The 23,781-nt window shown below is 53.2% G+C and overlaps 1 protein-coding gene across 1 annotated transcript in view; it reads right to left on the reverse strand.

Moving 5' to 3' along the window:
* Nucleotides 1-23,781, reverse strand: part of myo15b (myosin XVB) — a 462,078-nt gene that overhangs the window by 262,465 nt on the left and 175,832 nt on the right. The window contains exons 8-10 of the mRNA XM_072481964.1: nucleotides 14,304-14,428; nucleotides 4,442-4,559; nucleotides 3,040-3,215 (exon numbers count right to left, since the gene is read on the reverse strand). Coding sequence (XP_072338065.1) covers nucleotides 3,040-3,215; nucleotides 4,442-4,559; nucleotides 14,304-14,428 — 419 coding nt within the window. The remainder of the gene's footprint in view (nucleotides 1-3,039; nucleotides 3,216-4,441; nucleotides 4,560-14,303; nucleotides 14,429-23,781) is intronic.

Raw genomic sequence — 23,781 nt, forward strand, 5'->3', positions numbered from 1 at the left:
CTCCAGGGTCCCAGGTTCGATTACCGGCTTGGGTCACTGTCTGCGCGGAGTCTGCACGTTCTCCCCGTATCTGCGTGGGTTTCCTCCGGATGCTCCGGTTTCCTCCCACGGGCCAAAGATGTGCAGGTTAGGTGGATTGGCCATGCTAAATTGCCCTTAGTGTCCAAAATTGCCCTTAGTGTTGGGTGGGGTTGCTGGGTTATGGGGATAGGGTGGAGGTGTGGACTTGGGTAGGGTGCTCTTTCCAAGATTCGGTGCAGACTCGATGGGCTGAATGGCCTCCTTCTACACTGTAAATTCTATGATTCTATGATTCAATGCGACTCACATTGAATAAGAAGTCTCAGCGGGGAATGCTCAGCCGAGGCACACATTGCCCGGTTTCTACATTGGGGAGCTCCGCTTGCCGGAACCCCCCACTGTAGCGAGAGATCGGGACGTCATTTATAAATGGTGTCCCGATCTCTGAGTCCCCCAAAGCAATCGTGAACCACCCCAGCTCAAATGCTCTTCCCCACCCCCGCACCCCCCAACACCCACACAGGACACTATCGCACACGTGCAAAAAATGCCAGGTTGGCAGCTTGGCACTGCCATAGAAAAATGAAGGGTGGAAAAGGGTTGCTAGCACTCATTCTGCCTGGATGCACATTCCTAACTTGTTCAATGAAAAATTTAAAACAGACTACAGCTCTGCCTTCAACACCATTATCCCGACAAGACTAATAACCAACTCTGTAACCTTGGACTTGACCCCTCCCTGTGCAGCTGGATCCTCAACTTCCTCACCAACAGACAGCAATCTGTCAGGATATGTAACAGCACCTCCTCCACAATAGTCCTCAACACCGGGGCCTCACAAGGATGTGTACTCAGTCCTCTAATGTACTCCCTGTACACACACGACTGTGTGGCAAGATTTAACTCCAATTTGATCTATGAGTTTGCGGATGATATGACTGTGGTGGACCGTATCTCAAACAACGACGAATCAGACTACAGAAGAGAGATAGATCATTTAGTTGCACGGTGTATCGAAAACAACCTCTCTCGAAATGTCAGCAAGACCAAGGAACATCGACTTCAGAAAGCGCAGCAGCACGACCACCCCCACCCAGTCTACATCAATGGCTCCGAAGTGGAGATGGTCGATAGCTTTAAGTTCCTGGGGGTCACCATCACCAACAGTCTGTCCTGATCCACTCATATTAATGCAACAGTCAAGAAAGCCCACTAACATCTCTAATTCCTATGGAAGCTAAATAAATTTGGCATGTCTGCATCGACTCTCACAAACCTCTACAGATGTGCCATAGAGAGTATCCTATCCAGCTGCATTACAGCTTGGTCTGGCAACTGTTCGGCCCAAGATCGCAAATGTGGTGAACTCAGCTCAATGCATCACACAAGCTTGCCACCCGCACATTGATTCTGCATACACCTCCCGCTGCCTCAGGAAGGCAGACAGCATTGCCAGAGACCCCACACACTGAGGCATTGCCCTCTTCCAGACCCTTCTATCAGGCACAAGATACAGAAGTCTGAAGACCCGCACATCCAGACATAGGAACAGCTTCTTCCCCACAGCTACTAGACTTCTCCACGACTCTCCCTTGGACTGATCCATTCCCTGTAAGAACACTATTCACGACGCCCCATGCTGCTCTTGCTCATGTATTTGTTTTGTTCACTTTGTTTGGCCCTTGTTCCACACTGTAACCAATCACTGTTTGTCGATGTACCATTTGTCAATGTTCTCTGTTGATTATTCTTTTTATCTACGATATACGTACTGTGTACAATCCCTTGGCTGCAAAAAAATACTTTTCACTGTACTTCGGTACATTTGGCAATAAATCAATTAATCAAACCAATGTAAACAATATTCTTGCCCACTTAACCACACTCTGTATCAATGTTACCTGATTTTTTTACATTGGCAGAGTCAGCTCCAGAGATCTATCTCTGAAGCTGGGCTCTCCCAACACGTTAGTCAATAAACGATCATTCTGTGCCTGAGACTCGTCCAGTTATTTCATGAGAAAGAGAAAAACCACAACCCCAGCAATCATAGAATCATAGAATTTACGGTGCAGAATGAAGCCATTCGGCACTGGCCGTTGGAAAGAGAAGCCTAATGTTTTTCTTTTTTCGTTATAAATTTAGAGTATCCAATTCATTTTTTCCTATTAAGGGGCAATTTAGTGTGGCCAATCAACCTAGCTTGCACATTTTTTGGGGGTTGTGGGGGCGAAACCCACGCAAACACGGGGAGAATGTGCAAACACCACTCAGACAGTGACCCAGAGCCGAGATCGAACCTGGGACCTCGGCGCCGTGAGGCTGCAGGGCTAACCCACTGCGCCACTGTGCTGCCCTCAGAGAACCCTACTTAAGCCCACGCCTCCACCCTATCCCTGTAACCCAGTAACCTCACCTAACCTTTCGGACACTAAGGGCAATTTAGCATGGGCAATCCACCTAACCTGCACATCTTTGGACTGTGGTAGGAAACCGGAGCACCCGGAGGAAACCCACGCAGACACGGGGAGAAAGTGCAAACCCCACAAAGACAGTCACCCGAGGCCGGAATTGAACCCGGGACCCTGGAGCTGTGGGGCAGCAGTGCCAACCACTGTGCCACCATGCCGCCCATGTGTCTTCCCTCTGAAATCTGCAAAGGCCTAGCAAGCCACTCAGTTCATGGGCAAATAGGGGTGGGAAACAAATGTTGGCCCTGCCTGTGGTTCCCACATCCCATGGAAGTATAAAGGAAACAACTGTGCAGGACAGTGGAGTGGAAGTAGATCAGTCAATGCCTTGTTGAATGGTGGATCGGGCTTGAGGGCCAAATGCTACTACTCTTTACGTTTCTTTGGCAAGGTTGACCACCAGTGTTCGCTGGGGCCAAGAACATGTTGATTTGGCTGATAAAGACCGTCTTTCAATGAATTGGTAAAAGTACCTAATGACAGGGAGCACATCACAATTGAATATCTTACACACATCAAGCTCGTAGATGGTGCAGAAGACTCTGACCTGGCCTGATGTCCCCTAATGTGAGATTGAATAACAACGATCTTCTGTCTGAAGATCTGGAAGTTCTTCCTGTTGATGAAACCACGGATGTTTTTCTGAATGGTGAGAGCCGCCCAGTTCTGGGTCTTCCGCCAACAATTCTCCAACTGATCGAAAACCTTCTTCTTCAGAAACACCTGAGAAAACAATAGGCAGAGTTCCATTAGCATGCCTCAATATATCCCAATAGATTGGCTGCACTCTCTCTCTACCACTCTGCAGCAATCAGTCTCTTATGAATAATTCCTCAACATAACCCAATGTTCCCCAGTATATATTATCTTTGAAGGTTCTACATATCCCGTTGATCCCAAATGCATATCCAGTTCCAAAGCATGCATTCTCTGTATATCTTGCTGCTATCCAGGATGACACCCAACAAATATCATACCACTCTCCAGTGTTGACCATCGAACTATCCCTCCATTCCGGGTAAAAATCCCCCTGTTTACCGGTACACAATTCCATTGGAAGTGTAGCATTGTGGCACCGTGGTTCGGACTGCTGCCTCACAGCGCCGGAGACTGGGTTCAATTCCGACCATGGGTGATTGTGTGAAGTTTGCACATTCTTCCCCGTGTCTGCATGGGTTTCCTCCGGGTGCTCCGGTTTTCTCCCACAGTCCAAAGATGTGCAGGTTAGGTGGATTGGCCGTGTTAAATTATCCCTTAGCATCCAAAGATTAGGTGGGGTTACAGGGATGAAACAAGGTAGGGTGCTCTTTCGGAGAGTCGGTGTAGACTCGATGGACTGCATGGCCTTATTCTCCACTTTAGGGATTCTATGGTTCATAGAATCCCTACAGTAAGAGCAGCAGGGTGGTGCAGTGGGTTAGCCCTGCTGCCTCATGGCGCTGAGGTCCCAGGTTCGATCCCGGCTCTGGGTCACTGTCCATGTGGAATTTGCACATTCTCCCTATGTTTGAGTGGGTTTCGCCCCCACAACCCAAAACATGTGCAGGGTCAGTGGATTGGCAATGCTAAATTGCCCCTTAATTGGAAAAAATGAATTGGGTACTCTAGATTTATTTAAAACAAAAGAATCCCTACAGTGCAGAGGAGGCCATTTGGCCCATTGATTCTGCACTGACCCTCTGAAAGAGCCAATCCGCCACCTTGCAACCCCTTATAGGGGCAATTTAGCATATTCAATCCACCTAACGTGCACCTCTTTGGACTGTGGGAGGAAACCGGAGCACCCGGAGGAAACCCACGCAGACTTGGGGAGAAGGTGCAGACTCCGCACAGACAGTTGCCCTAGGTCGGAATTGAACCCGGGTCATTGGTGCTGTGAGGCAGCAGTGCTAACCACTGTGTCACCATGCCACCCTAGGTTCTATGATAAGTGTCAATGATCTAATTACCTTGGTGAGTCCAAGCTGATAGGAGCCTAAAGTTCCTTCAGTGATCGTCTCCAGAATAGAAGAACAGAGCTCACTGTCCGAGGAAGTCTCCTTATTCCACTTCAGTAAGATGCTGTATCTGCAGTTGGGGTAGAAAAGCACATGGGGGATGTGGGGGCAGTACTTGGTGACTATGAATTGCATTTCCTAAAAGAGGCAGGCTTTTGTTTTAATGTCCCAGAGTTCCTAATTTGCAATTTGTTTTGTTGGATGGGAAATCCTTTCTCCAATGAATCTGTAGCAGAAACAAAATTATTTTGTCAAAGATTTAAATGGCTTATGATCACTGCCTGGCTAGCAATGTGCTGGAGTGGATCTGCTGGACAACCTGTCCAAAGGAATGATATTTTGGGAGTATTCAACAACATGTTGGGCAGCACGGTAGCCTTGTGGATAGCACAATTGCTTCACAGGGTCCCAGGTTCGATTCCGGCTTGGGTCACTGTCTGTGCGGAGTCTGCACATCCTCCCCGTGTGTGCGTGGGTTTCCTCCGGGTGCTCCGGTTTCCTCCCACAGTCCAAAGATGTGCGGGTTAGGTGGATTGGCCATGATAAATTGCCCTTAGTGTCCAAAATTGCCCTTAGTGTTGGCTGGGGTTACTGGGTTATGGGGATAGGGCGGAGGTGTTGACCTTGGGTAGGGTGCTCTTTCCAAGAGCCGGTGCAGACTCGATGGGCTTAATGGCCTCCTTCTGCACTGTAAATTCTATGATGTGAGTCGCCCCATCAAATTACTCTGCGACCACTAAAGAGGTTAATATCAGCAGCACTTGATACGGACGTAACCGCTAATGAAACTATGATGCAATAACACATGATTAAACAAAGAACAGCACAGGAACTGGCCCTTCGGCCCTCCAAGCCCACGCCGACCATGCTGCCCGACTAAACTAAAAGCTTCTACACTTCCTGGGTCCGTATCCCTCTATTCCCATCCTATTCATGTATTTGTCAAGATGCCCCTTAAATGTCACTGTCGTAACATTAAGTAACTGAGATCTGGAGAGAAGCTGAAGTACAATCTTATGCACAGTTACTGAAATGTACATAGATCTATAAATAAACAAGGATACTTTTTACGGACTTCCGGTGGTGGCTATGGTGTGAGTGGTCACACACAGGGCAGCTCCGCTTGAAGGCACAGAAAAGAGCTCTTTTTACCCGATACTGGTTGGAATTTTGATGAAAAGGTGTAGATGAATGTTGGAGGAGTAGATTTCCTTGGGAGTGGTATGTCCGCTGGTTACCTAACCCGGCAGAAACCCAGTGAGAGGTTTGACTGAAGAGTTAGAGCAGGCTTGTGCTGCAGTCGACACAGTAAACATGCAGGAGGGGGAAGGGCTGATGCAAGCTGGAAGGCCCCAGCTGGAATTGATGGCGTCTATTAAGGCGAAATTCCGGCATGAGAGGAAGGAAATGTGGGAGGATCTGGGTCACTGTCCATGTGGAGTTTGCACATTCTCCCCGTGTTTGCGAAGATGATTGATGAGGGGAGGGCGGTGGATGTTGTCTACATGAACTTCAGTGATGCCTTTGACAAGTTCATTCATGGCAGACTGGTATAGAAAGTGAAGTCACATGGGATCAGAGGTGAGCTGGCAAGATGGATAGAGAACTGGCTAGGTCATAGGAGACAGAGGGTAGCAGCGGAAGGGTACTTTTCTGAATGGAAGGCTGTGACTAGTGGTGTTCTGCAGGAATCAGTGCTGGGACTTTGGCTGGTTGTAGTATATATATATATAAATGTAGTATATATATATGAGTTCCGGAGTCGGGAGGTCATGTTGCAGCTGTACAGAACTCTGGTACGGCCGCATTTGGAGTATTGCTTACAGTTCTGGTCACCGCATTATAGGAAGGACGTGGAGGCTTTGGAGCGGGTGCAGAGGAGATATACCAGGATGTTGCCCGGTATGGAGGGAAAATCTTATGAGGAAAGGCTGATGGACTTGAGGTTGTTTTCGTTGGAGAGAAGAAGGTTAAGAGGAGACTTAATAGAGGCATACAAAATGATCAGGGGGTTGGATAGGGTGGACAGTGAGAGCCTTCTCCCGTGGATGGAAATGGCTGGCACGAGGGGACATAACTTTAAACTGAGGGGTAATAGATATAGGACAGAGGTCAGAGGTAGGTTCTTTACGCAAAGAGTAGTGAGGCCGTGGAATGCCCTACCTGCTACAGTAGTGAACATTGAGGGCATTTAAAAGTTTATTGGATAAACATATGGATGATAATGGCATAGTGTAGGTTAGATGGCTTTTGTTTCGGTGCAACATCGTGGGCCGAAGGGCCTGTACTGCGCTGTATTGTTCTATGTTCTATATATAAATGTTAGGAGGAAAATATAACTGGTCCGATTAGCAAGTTTGCGGACGACACAAAGGTTGGTGGAATTGCGGATAAATTTGAGGACTGTCAGAGATACAGCAGGATACAGATCAGTTGGAGACTTGGACGGAGAGATGGCAGATGGAGTTTAATTCGGGTAAATGTGAGGTAATGCATTTTGGAAGGTCTCATACAGGTGGGAAATATACAGTAAATGGCAGAAGAGAATTGACAGGCAGAGGGATCTGGGTGTACAGTATCACATGTCTTTGAGGATGTGATGAGACACATTGATGAAGTGTCGTGGATGTGTATATGGATTTCAGTAAGACATTTGATAAGGTTCCCCATCCTAGGCTCATTCAGAAAGTTAGGGGCATGGGATACAGGGAAATTTGGCTGTCTGGATACAGAATTGGCAGGTTGAAAGAAGACAGCGAGTGGCTGTCGATGGAGAGTATACCGCTTGGAGGTCGATGACCAGTGGTGTCCCACAGGGATCAGTTCTGGGACCTCTGCTCTTTGTGGTTTTTATAAATGACTTGAATGAGGAAGTGGAAGGGTGGGTTAGTAAGTTTGCCGATGACACAAGGTTGGTGGAGTTGTAGATAGTGTCGAGGGCTGTTGCAGGTTACAACAGGACATTGACAGGATGCAGAGCTGGGCTGAGAAGTGGCAGATGGAGTTCACCCAGATAAATGTGAAATGATTCATTTTGGAAGGTCAAATTTGAATGCTGAATACAGGATTAAAGGCAGGATTCTTGGAAGTGTGGAGGAACAGAGGGATCTTGGGGTCCACGTACATAGATCCCTCAAAGTTGCCACCCAGGTTGATAGGGTTGTTAAGAAGGAATAAGGTGTGTTGGCTTTCATTAACAGGGGGATTGAGATTAAGAGCTGCGAGGTTTTGCTGCGAATATTGGGCGAAATTCTCCGTTATCGGCGGAAAGTCGGCGCAAAAAACGGCGCAAATCCGACTTGCGTCACGTCGGAAAAATGGGTCGATAGTCTCCGGCCCGAAATGGGCTAGCAGCGACGTAACGGGATCCGCGCTTGCGCAGTGGTTCACGCCGTGCAGCGTCATACGCGCCGCACGGCGTGACGGCTCATAAGGCCGCGCTGCTCCCCCCCACCCGACCGGAACACCCGACCGCAACACCCGACTGGATGGCTGGCCGCCGCTCAGCCCCGAGGTTCGAGTCACGCGATGTGGAGGCGCTCCTGGACGCGGTGGAGCAGAGGAGGGACGCCCTGTATCCCGGGCACGGCCGCAGAGTTGCCCCACGCCACAGCCGGCGTCTGTGGAGGGAAGTGGCAGAGGCTGTCACCGCTGTGGCCCTGACACCACGGACAGGCACCCAGTGCCACAAGAAGGTGAACGACCTCGTCAGAGCAGGCAGGGTGAGCCTCCCCCATATCCCCCCCTCCCCCATATTTGATGAGAGGCCACTGACCGAACACCAGGAAAGGGCCCTGGAACTGGCTGGTGGACCTGAGGACCGGGAGGTTGCTGATGCAGAGGTCAGGGGCATAGTAGCAAGTGAGCCACCGACAGCCCGTCCCCATATCCCCCATATCCCCCCTCCCCTATATCCCCCTCCCCCGTATCACCTGATCACTGCCTGATGTCTAACCATGCATGCTTCATTGTGTATCGCAGGACCAAACGTCCAGGCACCCATCCCCGCAGATGCAGACCGCCCGCAGGATGCCCCTCGGAGGCCACGGGAGACGGAGAGACCCGGACCCTCCGGCATGCGACGCCCGCAGGATGCCCCTCGGAGACCACGGGAGACGGAGAGACCCGCACCCTCCAGCATGCGACGCCCGCAGGATGCCCCTCGCACACCACGGGAGACGGAGAGACCTGGAGCAACAGGGAGACGACACCCCCGTCACGTGCGGGAGCGACAACCCAGCGATGAGGGGGGCAGCCACAGGCCCCCGTCACATCCGAGCCAGGACACCACTACCCAGGACACCACTACCCAGGACACCACTACCCAGGACACCACTACCCGGGACACCACTACCCGGGACACCACTACCCGGGACACCACTACCCGGGACACCACTACCCGGGACAGCACTACCCAGGAAGACGAAATACCGGACAGTGACTCAGAGTGGATGGGTGGAGACGAACCCCCACCCCAAAGTGCCATGGACTCAGAGTGAGACGAAGAGCACGAGACAACGCCACTGCTGTCACCAACACCCTCCACCATCGCAGAAACACTCACCTCGGTTGGGCACTTTAGTGATGAGGCGTCTGGTACACTCACTGGTGCGCACAACACAGCCGTCCCGGTACAGCAGGTGGAGGTAGGAGCAGCAGAGGGGCCGGGCGGTCGGAGGGCAGCCCAGCCCAAGCGAACATCTGCCGCCCAGATGGATCTCGGGTTCCTGGAGTTACCACACCCACACATAGATCCGATGCAACCACCGACCCGGAGACAAGCGAAGAGGGTGACGGGCGGCTTGCGGCGGCTGCGGTCGCAGGTGGAGGAGTCCACCCGCGTCCAGGAGCTGGGAGTGGTGCCGGTCATGCGTGCCACCCAGGACGACACCGCACGGGTGGCGTCCGCGGTGGAGGCAATGGGTGTGACGGTGTCAGACATGGGGAACGGTTTGCGAGGCCTGGGGCTTTCCGTGCAGGCGTCGTCTGTGGCCCAGGAAATGGCTGCCCTCTCACAGGAGGCCATGAGACAGTGCCAGCGCCAGATGGCAGAGGCGCTCAACGCCATAGCCCAGTCTCAGCAGGCCATGGCCCAGTCTCTGCAGGCCATGGCCCAGTCTCAGCAGGCCATGGCCCAGTCTCTGCAGGCCATCGCTGAGGGCATCGGCGCCAGTGGCCATGTGCGAGCCGGCGTCGCACTGTCACAGACAGGGTTTGCCAACCCCCTGGGCTCCATGGCTGCAAACCTGCAGACCCCTGTCGATACCAGCACGGGCCTCCAGGACTGGCAGCGCCAGATGTCGGGGGCGCGTCGGATGGCCAGTCCGTTCGCATCCCCCACCCATGTAGAGGCCTGGGGGCCATCGGGCACCCCGAGGGAGGAGGAGGTGGTGTGGTCCGTCCCGGCTCCCTCTGTAGGGGAGGTCCCGGTACACCGCGACACCTCGGACTCCCCCCCCTTCCGTCCCAGGTGCATCGGGTGGGCAATGGGCAGAACAGGCTGGCAGCTCGCCATCCCAGTCGCCCGGCCCGCAGCCTGGCCCATCTAGGCCAGGACGCCCCAGGAAACGGCCGCCAAAGGGATCCAGTGTCAGAGGGCAGGAATCACAGGAGTCCACCTCCAGTTCTGCTGTACCGTCTGGGGAAATACGTAGACGTAGTCAAAGGGCCCGTAAGGCCAAACAATTAGACACTGATTAAGTTGGCACGGTTGCAGGGCACAGATGAGTTTTAGGGGCTAGGGCACGTGCATGAACTCCTTTGGTTATTAAAGTCAATGTTACACCTACAGAAGCTGCCTTTGTGCTCTGTCCAAAGTGTGCGGGGGTGTCATGTACGTTGAGCGCAAGTGTGTGTGTGAGGGGTGGTCTTACTTCAGCCCCAGATGAGTCTGCCCCCTTCCCCCTGGGCCGCCATCAACATCCCCCGAGCAGAGGACGGGACCGTGCGCTGCAGTGTCACAGCCGCATGCAGGGATGGTCCGGGTGGATGGTGGTACTGTGGCCATGGGTCAGACATAGTCCAACGATGTAGAGCCAGGAGCTCACCGCAGGGCGGGTTGTCATCATCCTCCATGGCCTGCGATAGACACGCGTCCACCCGCAACTGTGTGAGCCCTGCCCGTTGTGCTGCAGGTGGATCGACAATGGGGGGGGGGGTGGTGTGCATGCGGGTGGGGTGGGTGGGGCTGGGGAGGGGGGTGAGGGTGCTGGGTGGGTGGATGGGTGGGGGGTGTGGGTGGTCGGCTGTTGCCATGGTATGCGGTCTGTGGCCATACTACCCGATTCCCACGCCCATCTAGTCAGTGAAGCGGGCGTCTATCAGTCTGTCCCGTGCCCGCTGGGCCAGCCGGTAACGGTGGACAGCCACCCGCCTGTGTCTACCCCGTCTGCCCTGACCATTACCCCCATCCCCCTCATCTGGGGAGGACTGCGCCTCTTCCTGCTGCTCCTCCACTCCGCCCTCCTCTGCCTGCGGCACATCGCCCCTCTGTTGGGCTATGTTGTGCAGGACGCAGCACACCACAATGGTGCGGCTGACCCTATCTGACCGATACTGGAGGGCGCCCCCAGAGAGGTCCAGGCACCTGAAACGCATCTTCAGCACGCGAAAGCACCTCTCTATCACTCCCCTTGTCGCTACATGGGCATCATTGTAGCGGTTCTCCGCCTCATTGCGTGGCCTCCGTATAGGCGTCATCAGCCACGATCGCAATGGGTAGCCCCTGTCGCCCAGCAACCAGCCCCTCAGCCGGGGATGGCGTCCCTCGTACATGCCGGGGATGGATGACCGCGACAACACGAATGAGTCGTGTACACTGCCTGGGTGACGGGCGCAGACGTGCAGGATCATCATGCGGTGGTCGCAGACCACCTGTACGTTCATCGAATTGGTCCCCTTCCTATTAGTGAACACGGCCCTGTTATCTGCAGGTGGCTGCACGGCGACGTGCATCCCATCGATCGCGCCCTGGACCATGGAGAACCCGGCCACGGCAGAGAAGCCCACGGCCCGGGCATCTTGGCTGGCCCAGTCCACGGGGAAGCGGATGTAGCGGTGCGCCATGGCATAAAGAGCATCTGTCACTGCCCGGATGCATCGGCGCACCGATGTCTGCGATATGCCGGACAGGTCCCCACTCGGTGCCTGGAATGACCCCGTTGCATAAAAGTTCAGGGCCACCGTAACCTTGACGGACACGGGGAGAGGGTGTCCCCCGCCAGTGCCACGCGGTGACAGGTGTGCCAGCAGGTGGCAGATGTGTGCCACGTTTTCCCGGCTCATCCGGAGTCTCCTCCTGCATTCCCGGTCCGTGAGGTCCTGGTATGACTGCCTGGGCCGGTACACACGGGGCGCCCTCGGGTGCCTCCGTTGCCGTGGGGCCGCGACGTCATCCTCCCCCTCCTTGTCCTGTCGGTCGGGTGTCCCTCTAGCCTGGGCGGCTGCCGCCTGCCCCTTTGCAGCAGCCTGCGCCGCCTCTCTGGCACGCTCCTCCTCCTCCTCCTCCTCCTCCTCCTCATCCAGGGCAACATAGACATGAGCGGCTGCCGCCACAGCGGCCAACATCGCTGGATGATCTGAAAACATGACGGCCTGGTGGGGGGAGGGGAACGACGACATGTCATCATTGCCCATATCCCCTCCTCCCCCCAGCCAGGTGGCATGGACCGCATGGGTCCAACTGTTGGAGGCTGGCACCTGGCCAGGTGGACCAACTCACTTGCCCTCCCATCCCCCTCCCCAGCAGGGACCCCCCCCCCCCCCGGCACGGACCCCCCCCCCAAACTCCACCCCGGCACGGACCCCCCCATCCCCCTCCCCGGCACGGACCCCCCCCCAACCTCCACCCCGGCACGGACCCCCCCATCCCCCTCCCTGGCACGGACCCCCTCCCGGCACTCCCCCGGAGCCCAGCCTATTCTAACCACCCCCCCCCCCCCCCCCCCCCCCGCCGCACACACACACACACAAGCCGAGACATACCTCTCCTCACGCATTCAAACTGCGGCCACGCCATCGCCTGCCCAGAGCCAACCCCCCAGGCCGTCACTCACCTCCACGCTGGTCGGCGTGAACCTGGAGCACAGGGTCACGCCGATGAAAAAGAGGTTTAATTTACGTCGACGTGAACGGTCATCACGTCGACGGGACTTCGGCCCATCCGGAAGGGAGAATATCGGCAGGCCGAAAATCGGCTGCCTTGCGCAGACCCGTGCCATTCTCCGCGGCAGCGGCGACATTAACGCCCCGCCGACTTTTCTCCCTTCGGAGACTTCGGCAACCGGCGGGGGCGGGATTCACGGCGGCCAACGGCCATTCTCCGACCCTCTGGGGGGTCGGAGAATGACGCCCATTGTGTCCAGTTCTGGTTGCCTCATGAAAGGAAGTGATGTGTTAAGTAAGTTGGTTCAAAGTTGACTGCAACTGGATGCAGTGAAACTAGAAACAGGCTTCTGACACAGGAGATGGTCCAACACGGTTTTATTGAACTTCCTGATTGCTGTACACAGTCTGCTGTGAGTTGACTGTAACCTCCTACTGGCTTGACCAGACTAACTCGCTACCTCATGGTGATGGTGCTCACTGGCTTGTGCACTCTTACTATCTCAATAGCTGTGTCCTGTAGAGAAAGAAAGAGTCTTAATGCCCTGTGTGCTTTATAGTGGTGGTGTCCTGACTGGTGATTGGTTGTTGCGTGTCGTGTGTGTTCATTGGTTACCCTGTGTGTCAATCACTGCCTGTCTGCATCTCATTATATACATGAGTGGATATTATGACAGGAAGGATGTGGATGCTTTGGAAAGGGTGCAGAGGAGATTTACTAGGATGCTGCCTGGACTGGAGGGCATGTCTTATGAAGAAAGGTTGAGGGAGATAGGGCTTTTCTCACTGGAGCGAAGAAGGAAGAGAGGTGACATGATAGAGGTGTACAAGGTGATGAGAGGCATGGATAGAGTGGATTGCCAGAGACCTTTCCCCAGGGCGGAAATGGCTGTCACGAGGGGACATAATTTTAAGGTGATTGGAGGAAGGATAAGGGAGATGTCAGAGGTAGGTTCTTTACACAGAGAGTGGTGGGTGCGTGAAATGCACTGCCAGCATTTGGAGTCAGAGTCATTAGGGACATTTAAGCGACTCTTGGACAGGCACATAGACAGCAATAAATTGAAGGGGTGTTGGTTAGGTTGATCTTAGATTAGGATAAATGGTCAACACAACATCGTGGGCCGAAGGGCCTGTACTGTGCTGTACTGTTCTATGTTCTATGTACTATGACAGTGGCAACGCAGGTGGAGAAGGTAGTCAAGAAGGCATATGGCTTGCTTGCCTTCGTCGGCCGGTGCACTGAGTATAAAAATTGTCAAGTCATGATGCAGCTGTATAGAACCTTAGTCGGGCCACACTTGGAATATGGTGTTCAATTCTGGTCGCCATGCTACCGGAAGGATGTCGAGGCTTTGGAGAGAGTACAGCAGAGGTTTACCAGGATGTTGCGTGGTATAGAGGGCATTAGTTATGAGGAGATAAACTCGGTTTGTTCTCACTGGAACAACGCCATTTGAGGGGCGATCTGATAGAAGTCAATAAAATTATGAGGGGCATGGACAGAGTGGATAGTCAGAAGTTTTTTCCCAGGGTGGAAGAGTCAATTACTAAGGTGTGGGAGGCAAAGTTTAGAGGAGATGTGTGAGGGAGGTTTTTTTACACAGAGGGTAGTGGGTGCCTGGAACTCGCTGCCGGAGGACTCGAGTCCTCCACCCGACTCCAGCCAGGGTCAATACCAACACAGAAATCAAAATATGCAGAACTGTACCTGCTGATAAAATCCGGGAGCAGAATTCTGACAGGATAGCCTTCCTTTCGAATGTGAATTACCTCCATAATACCAGAGTATCTGAGTTGTGCACCAACACACTCGACATCAAACTGGCCAGGGATCTGCCATACACAGCCATTAAAGCAGCAATGAAATCAAAGTAGAAAACAATAGTAAACAAACACGAGCACATTCCTAAACTGTCACTGCATTCACCAATCACCTCATGTTGTATCACAGTACCAATGTATGTCATTCCCAGGGGTGAGTGGAAGCTGAGTATAGTGAACCAATTGGTTCAAACATGCTTTGTCCAATATCTCAGTTGTTTAATCTAAAATATAATAAGTCAGGCATGCAACAAAACGTTCTGTCCTCGTACAAAGATCTTCCGAGTTGTATGCCAATATTGACAGTTTTAAGGGGGTCTTGATGCCTGAGAGAGAATGGAATAAAGGAATGTGGGATTAGGCTGGGAAGGAGATAATTAGATTAGAGGAGGTTTGTGTGTTAACATCACAGCATAGACCAGTTGAGCTGAAAGGCTTGTTTCAAAGCTTCAAATTCCATGTCATTCTATTCAATGTAACTCATGGAAATGTTAACTTTTATCGGGCCACGAAGGAGCCCCGATCAAGCAGTTCAAAGAAACGTAGTTTATTTTCAATCACTATGCTATACATCACTGGGCGGCCTATGACGCACTGCAGCCTACGGCACTGAGGACCCGGGTTCAAATCCCGGCCCTGGGTCACTGTCCATGCGGAGTTTGCAAATTCTCCCCGTATCTGCGTGGGTTTCACCCCCACAACACAAAGATGTGCAGGGTAGGTGGATTGGCCATGCTAAATTGCCCCTTAACTGGAAAAAAAATAATTGGGTACTCTAAATGTTTTTTAAAAACTGTTATATACGTCACACGGTAGATCCGAACTGAGTCTGCCTTGCCAGTGCCTTACCGGGTGGCTTTATATACCCTACAACTATACATTGTTTAGAAGACCTCTGCCCCTTAACAGTGGAGCTCAACTTCTGCAAAGTTCACAAGGAATTTAATTGTTTCCACCCCGTAAGGTATCAGCCACGATCGAATGGTGGAGCAGACTCGAAGGACTGAATGGCCCTTCTGCTCCTATATCTTATGGTTTTATGAGTTATTATATTAAGGTTCCTCACTGGTGAGTGAGGTGCCCTGGGCGCAGAATCCTGGAGAACACAAAGCTTGCAGTCTGTCTGGATAAACTGATAACCCTGTGTTAGACAGCCAGGAGAGAGGCAGACGAATTGTACTGATTTGCTCTTACCACCTGTCCATAAACAGAAAATGTTTTGAATGAATTTTTAAAGATAGGCAGTGGCATATTTTTGTAATCCCTTGGTTTTTGTGATCCCAGTTACTAATAATCCATAGCAAACTCCAGTTAGGAGTTTGGGGTGGCGCAGTGATTAGCACTGCTTCCTCACAGCACCAGTGACCAGGGTACAATTCCGACCTTGGGTGACTGTGTGGAGTTCGTCTGCGTGAGTTTCCCCCGGGTCCTCTGGTTTCCTCCCACAGTCCAAAAATGTGCAGGTTAGGTGGATTGGCCATGATAAATTGCCCCTTAGTGTCCAGGGATTTGCAGGTCAGGTTATGGGGTCATCGGGATAGGGCGGGGTGGACGGGGGTAAATGAGCAGAGTGCTCATTCGGAGGGTCAGTGCAGACTCGATGGACTGAATAGAATCCCTCTGCACTGTCGGGATTCTGTGAACGCAGAAGGTTAGCTTATTTCCCACACAAAAAACCCAGGGAAGGAGGGCGGGATTCTCTGATCCTGAGGCTAAGTTTTGACGCCGTCGTAAACGCCGTCGCGTTTCTCGACAACGTCAAATGGCCTCAGGATCAGCAATTCTGGCCCCAACAGGGGGCCAACATGGCCCTGGAGCGACCCATGCTGCTCCAGCTGCTGACCCCGGCGTCAACTGGGCGCCGCGTAGTCCGTGCATGCACAGTGGCACCACCGCCAACGCGCGCATGCGCAGTGGCACCAGCGCCAACGCGTGCATGCACAGTGGGGCCGGCACCAACGTGTGCATGCCAGTGGCACCGGCGCCAACGCGCGCATGCACAGTGGCACCGGCGCCAACGCACGCATGCACAGTGGCACCGGCGCCAACGTGCGCATGCACAGTGGCACCGGCGCCAACGTGCGCATGCACAGTGGCACCGGCGCCAACGCGCGCATGCACAGTGGCACCGGCGCCAACGTGCGCATGCACAGTGGCACCGGCACCAACACGCGCATGCAGTGGGGCCGGCGCCAACGCGCGCATGCACAGTGGGGCCGGCGCCAATGCGCGCATGCACAGTGGCACCGGCGCCAACGCGCGCATGCACAGTGGGGCCGGCGCCAATGCGTGCATGCACTGTGGCACCGGCGCCAACGCGCGCATGCACAGTGGCTCCCTTCTCCGCGCTGGCCCCGACGGAACATGGCGTAGAGCTAAAGGGGCCGGTGCGGAAGAAAGGAGGCCCCCAGCCCGAGAGGCCGGCCCATCGATCAGTGTGCCCCGATCGCGAACCAGTGCACAGCGGAGGCCCCCCCCTGGGTCGGACCCCCCTCCCCCCCACAGGCCAGCCCAGGACCCTTCCACTCCGAGGTCCCGCCGGGTAAGACCACATGTGGCCGGCGCCGGCGGGAGTCGGGTTTTGTGTTACGGCCGCTTGGTCCATCCCGGCCCCCGACCGGCCCCGTGCCGACCACACCAGCGCTATTGGCGCCGATTCACCGATCTGCGGAGTTTGCAAACCCTGCACATCTTTGGGTTGTGGGGGTGAAACCCACGCAGACACGGGGAGAATTTGCAAACTCCGCACGGAATCGCGTCCCGGCGGTGTGGCGCGATTCGCGCCGGTCGCGCTGATTCTCCGGCCTGGCTGAGAGAATCCCGCCCGGACTGTTCGCAACATCCCATTCGAAAAATACACTCTCGCACTCATACATAAATGCACTCTCTCTCACACAGACACGCACACTCATACACGCGCACACGTGGGGCGGGATTCTCCGGTATTCGGCGGGCAGTCCGTACCGGTGCCAAAGTGTGGCGTGAACCACTCCGGCGTCGGGTCGCCCGGAAGGTGTGGAATCCTCTGTACCTTCGGGGGCTAGGCCGGCGCTGGAGTGATTGACGCCGCGCCAACCGGCGCCGAAGGGCTACCGCCGGTCGGCGCGAGTTGGCGCATGCGCAGGAGAGGTAGCGTGTTCCCAGAACCGCTGGCGGGATTCCTGCGCATGCGCAGGGGTTTCTTCTCCGTGCCGGCCATGGTGGAGCTTTACACAGGACATTGTGGAGGAAAAGAGAGCCCCCATGGCACAGGCCCGCCTGCAGATCGGTGGGCCCCGAGCACAGTCCAGACCACCGTGGGGGCCCCCCGGAGCTGGATCCCCCCACGACCCCCTGAGGACTCCGCACGCCGCCCTCAGAGCCAGGTCCCGCCGGTACAGACCTTGTGTAATTCACGCCGGCGGGTCTGGCATTAAACGGGCAGTTGTTCGGCCCATCGGGGACCGGAGAATCGCCGGGAGGGGCCACTGCCAATGGCCCCCGACCGGCACGGCGCGATCCCTGCTCCCACCAAAATACCGGTGCTGGAGAATTCGGCGTCGGGGCGGCGGAACGGGATTCACGTGCCCCCTGCCGATTCTCCGACCCGGCGGGGGGTCGGAGAATCCCGCCCGTGGTCTCGTGCACATGCACAAATTCATGCTCTTCTTCACACACACGCGCACTTTCTATCACACGCAGTCATACACACACAGTCTCACACACACACTCACTCTCTCACACACACACTATTTCACACGCACACTCACTCAGACACACACAATCTCTTTCTTACAGACTGTTATGACAATCTGGGCTATTGCTCAGTCAACTCCAGTTCCACTTGACCCGGAGTCAGAGCACAAGTGAATTAACCAGTAATTCTTAGAAAAATACCCAAAGATTTTGGCTGCCCAATAAATACAGTCACCAGGTTTGCAAATGTAAACACAATTGCTGTTCATTTGTAACAAGAACAATAATGAAATATGCAGCAAATACAACAAGTTAACTATTATCTAATTCCTAATTCTCCACTTTAACTTGCCCCCACCACATCCTCCACACAAACACACAAGACAGACCAACACAGAGGGGAAGAAAGGAATAAAATAAATCATGAGGAAAAAATAATCTTTGTTTCAGATTGTGGTTTCCAGCACATTACTTCACTTCAGTCTTTGCTCTGAGTTTGTATTCTTTATTATAGATTCAATCAGGGCTCTGTAGTTTCCGAAATAGAGCACTCCAAGCTTTTCTGGAGAAAGAGAGAGAAGGTTCTTGTCTTTGTTTGCAGCCTGTAACAATTTTCCTGTAGATTCATTCATTCAGGCTCTCTGCAGCCTCAGGAATACAGCATTCACAGTCTTTATGCAGAAAGACAGAGACAATTCTTGTCCCTGTGCTGACAGGAGTCAAACTGAAACTCCTTGGGACTCAAAAACCATTCCACTGGGATAGGATCCAATTGCCACCTGTAACCGGGCCTTTTGGGCCAATTCATTGGCCACCAGTCAATCAATCAAACCAATTTCCCCCCCATCTCTTTCTCTGGTGCCGGCAAATCTGGAGCTCTTTTATAAACCGGAAGAGACTAACAGAGTGTTCTCTCTGGTAACTTCTGAATTCTGTGCTTGACACTTATCCATTAATCATCCATGGATCAAAAATGATAATGGCAAAATAACAGAAAGGGGAAATAAAGAAATAAGCAGGAAGGACCTGTGAAACAAACACTAATTCACACACAATCAGGCACGCATACACTCATGCACATGCACACACACACTCATGCACACACGTATTCATAGAACATAGGCCATATAGTGCAGGAGGAGGCCATTCGGCCCATCAAGTCTGCACCGACCCACTTAAGCCCTCACTTTCACCCTATCCCCCGAACCCAATAACCCCTCCTAACCTTTTTGGACACTAAGGGCAATTTAGCATGGCCAATCCACCCAACCTGCACGTCTTTGGACTGTGGGAGGAAACCGGAGCACCCGGAGAAAACCCATGCAGACACAGGGAGAACGTGCAAACTCTGCACTGACCTAGCAGCGAATGAAACCTGGGACCCTGGCGCTGTGAAGCCACCGTGCTAATCACTATGCTACCATGCTGCCCTTGAGATATGAATCATGAACACACTCTCTCACACACAAACACACTTTCTCACACACAAATACAATCATGCACACACACACACTCATGCACATGCACACACTCTCTCTCATATACGCACACTGCCACATAGGCACACATACTCTTATACACACACACTCTCTCTCTCTCACTTACACACACATATTCTCTCACAAATAATGTGGTAAGGAGACTTGTAGCAGCCATCTTTTTATTTCAGGAGGAAATCCATTTTTAAAATAATAATAAGGGTAAAGTTTTGAACATATGATGTTGGGGGTTACTATCATTGTGGTGTTGGGTGTTCTAACACACAGAAGAGCCAACACAGTTGCATATGGTACAACACTTGTTTATTTAAACTTGCTATTTACAACTTGGTCTTTGCACTCTGCACGTGGGGGGCTCCCTGCTTGTGGTGTTTCAACAGCTCTTTCATGCTTCCTTCTCCCCAGACCTACCGACCTCCAGGTGTCGTGCTCGTGCTTTTTATGTGGTTGGTGTTCTTGTCTGTGATTGGTTGTGGTGTTGTGTACTCTGATTTGCCTGTTAGTGTGTCCATCATGATGTGTGTGTTTGAATATCATGACATCCCCCCTTTTTACAAAGATATGTGCCTACGTGGTAATAAATATGATCGTGACGTGAGTGCATCTAAGAGTGTGTGTGTGTCGTGTGCAGCATGTGTCTATGACGGAACTATGTACATGGGGCGATGTCGAGTGCGTCACATGAATCCAGTTGTACCATAACATAACAGAAATGCGAACGAGAGAAGAAGAAAAAAAATTTTGAACAGTTGTCCAGTCAGACGACATCTGGAACGATAAACAACAACAGGTTATCATGTAAAATTGTCCAACTTATTAAACATATGAACTGTATTATAAGTCCATTCTAATGGGTTTGCGACGAATTCGGGTTGACCGCCTTAAGGGTGGATCAAGAACCACCGGCTGCTGTGCAGGCATGGCCATGGGTGGCGATGGAAAGGGCGTGATGTGCGGCAGCTCCACAAAGTCATCCTCGGAAGCCTGTTGAGGATCTGGCGTGTTGTGTGGCTGTGAACGTGGAAGTCGGCGAAGGGCGCGCCGATTGCGGCGACGCACGGAACCATCCGGCATGCGAACCAGGAACGAGCGGGGAGCCACTTGTCGGAGGACTTCGGCCGGTGCTGACCAGCCACCATACGGTTGATGGACGCGTACTTTGTCTCCGGAGGACAGGGGGGGCAGGTCCGTCGCTCGTGTGTCGTACCGACCTTTCTGGCGATCACGCTGCAGTTGCATGTCCCGAAGAACCGCCTCATGGTCTGTTGTCGGTGCCAGGACGGAAGGTACCGTCGTCCTGAGGGAGCGACCCATTAGTAGCTGCGCTGGCGAGAGGCCCGTGGATAACGGGGCCGATCGATAGGCCAGCAAGGCAAGGTTAAAGTCCGATCCGGCATCAGCCGCCTTGCACAGGAGCCGCTTTGCGATGTGGACACCCTTTTCAGCCTTCCCGTTCGATTGTGGATGCAGAGGGCTGGATGTCACATGAGTGAAACCATATGCTGCGGCAAAGGACGACCATTCACGGCTGGCAAAACAAGGTCCATTGTCTGACATGACAGTCCTTGGAATGCCATGGCGAGCAAACGTTTCCTTGCAGGCCCCAATGACTGCGGACGACGTCAGATCATGGAGAGGCATGACTTCCGGGTAGTTTGAGAAGTAGTCTATAATAACAATGTAATCTCTGCCGAGCGCGTGAAATAGGTCAACACCCACCTTCGCCCAGGGGGACGTCACCATCTCGTGTGGTAGAAGTGTTTCCGGAGGTTGCGCCGGCTGAAACCTCTGACAGGTTGTGCAGTTGAGCACCATGTTGGCTATGTCTTCATTAATACCCGGCCAATATACCGCCGCCCGGGCCCTTCGTCTGCATTTTTCGACACCCAAGTGGCCTTCGTGTAGTTGACGAAGAATCATCTGGCGCACACTGTGTGGAATGACGATCCTATGCGATTTCATAAGGACCCCGTCTATATTGGTGAGATCATCTCGCACATTGTAAAACTGGGGGCACTGCCCTTTTAGCCACCCTTCCGTCATGTGGCGCATCACTCGCTGCAGCAGAGGGTCAGTCGCCGTCTCTGCGCGTATGTGGGCCAGACAAGGATCATCAGCTGGCATATTTGCTGCTGTCAGAGTCACGTGTGCCTCAATTTGACGCACGAACCCCTCCGCATCTGGTGGTGTGCTCACTGCTCGGGAAAGAGTGTCCGCCACTATGAGTTCCTTCCCCGGAGTGTAGATCAGTTCAAAATCGTACCTCCTGAGTTTGAGTAAGATGCGCTGGAGGCGAGGAGTCATGTCGTTCAGGTCTTTGTTAATGATGTTGACCAGGGGGCGGTGGTCAGTTTCGACCGTGAATCGTGGCAGGCCATACACATAGTCGTGGAACTTGTCCAGTCCAGTTAACAAGCCCAGGCATTCTTTTTCGATTTGCGCGTAGCGCTGTTCGGTAGGGGTCATGGCTCGTGAGGCATATGCAACCGGGGCCCATGATGACGTGCTGTCTTTTTGCAGGAGTACCGCTCCAATACCAGATTGGCTGGCGTCTGTTGAGATCTTTGTAGGGCGAGTCGCGTCAAAGAAGGCCAGCACTGGTGCCGTGACCAGTTTGTGCTTGAGCTCCTCCCATTCCTGCTGATGCGACTGGTGCCAGTTGAATTCCGTCGATTTTTTTACGAGATGGCGCATGTTTGTTGTATGAGAAGCCAGGTTGGGAATGAACTTCCCAAGGAAGTTGACCATGCCCAGGAATCTTAAGACAGCCTTCTTGTCAGCCGGTCGTGGCATGGCTGTGATGGCGCTAACCTTGTCTGCATCGGGACGGACCCCGGACCTTGAGATGTGGTCCCCGAGGAATTTCAGCTCCGTCTGGCCGAAAGCACACTTCGCACGGTTGAGACGCAGGCCATTTTGCCGTATGCGGGTGAAGACACGTCGAAGACGATGCATGTGTTCCTGCGGAGTGGTGGACCAAATGATGATATCGTCCACATATACACGTACCCCTTCGATGCCTTCCATCATCTGCTCCATAATGCGGTGGAATACTTCAGATGCCGAAATGATGCCGAATGGCATCCGGTTGTAGCAGAATCTGCCAAAAGGGGTGTTGAATGTGCATAGTCTTCGGCTGGCCGGGTCCAGTTGGATCTGCCAGAATCCTTTGGACGCATCCAATTTAGTGAATATGTTGGCTCGCGCCATCTCGCTGGTGAGGTCTTCTCGTTTTGGGATGGGATAGTGTTCCCGCATGATGTTGTTGTTCAGATCTTTTGGATCTATACATATACGGAGCTCGCCAGAGGGCTTCTTTACACAGACCATGGAGCTGACCCATGGCGTGGGCTCCGTGACCTTGGATAGGACCCCTTGGTCCTGAAGAATCTGCAGTTGTGCCTTGAGGCGGTCTTTGAGAGGCGCAGGAACCCTGCGAGGTGCGTGAACGACAGGGATGGCGTCCGGTCTGAGTCGAATCTTGTACGTGTGTGGCAATGTCCCCATGCCTTCAAAAACCTCCTGGTTGTGAGCGAGGAGGGAATGGAGATTCGCGTGGAACTCAGCATCCGGGAAGTCGGATATCTCATCTGGAGAGAGAGACATGATGCGCTGTACCAGGTGAAGGACCTTACACGCTTGTGCGCCCAGTAACGAGTCCTTTGATGAGCCCACAACTTCGAAGGGGAGTGTGGCCGTGTACCTCTTGTGAGTCACCTGTAGCTGGCAAGATCCTACGGACGGGATAACGTTCCCGTTATAGTCAACCATCTTAAGCCGGGATGGTGTGATGAGTGGTTTGACCTTCATGGCCTGGACTGCAGAGTAAGCAATCAGGTTGGCGGATGCGCCGGTGTCCAGACGGAAGGCGACGCGCGATCGGTTGACCGTCAGGGTGGCACACCACTCATCGTCTGGATTGATGGCATTGACCTTGTTGACATCAATGACGGCAACTCTGAAGTCATCCTGGTCATCTGCATCACTTAACTGGAAGTCTTGATGCGTGGGCTGGACGGTCCTGACTCGTGTGCGAGGTTGTCGAGGATGCGCCGGATCCATGGGTTGAGCCGCACGACAGCGGGCTGCGTAGTGGCCTATCATGGCACATCTGTTGCACTGTTGGTATTTTGCAGGACATTGCCCTTTTAAGTGTAGACCTCCACACTTGCTGCACGTCATGACGTCACG

The sequence above is a fragment of the Scyliorhinus torazame genome, chromosome 18 (assembly GCF_047496885.1).
Source record: "Scyliorhinus torazame isolate Kashiwa2021f chromosome 18, sScyTor2.1, whole genome shotgun sequence".
Taxonomy (NCBI): Eukaryota; Metazoa; Chordata; class Chondrichthyes; order Carcharhiniformes; family Scyliorhinidae; genus Scyliorhinus; species Scyliorhinus torazame.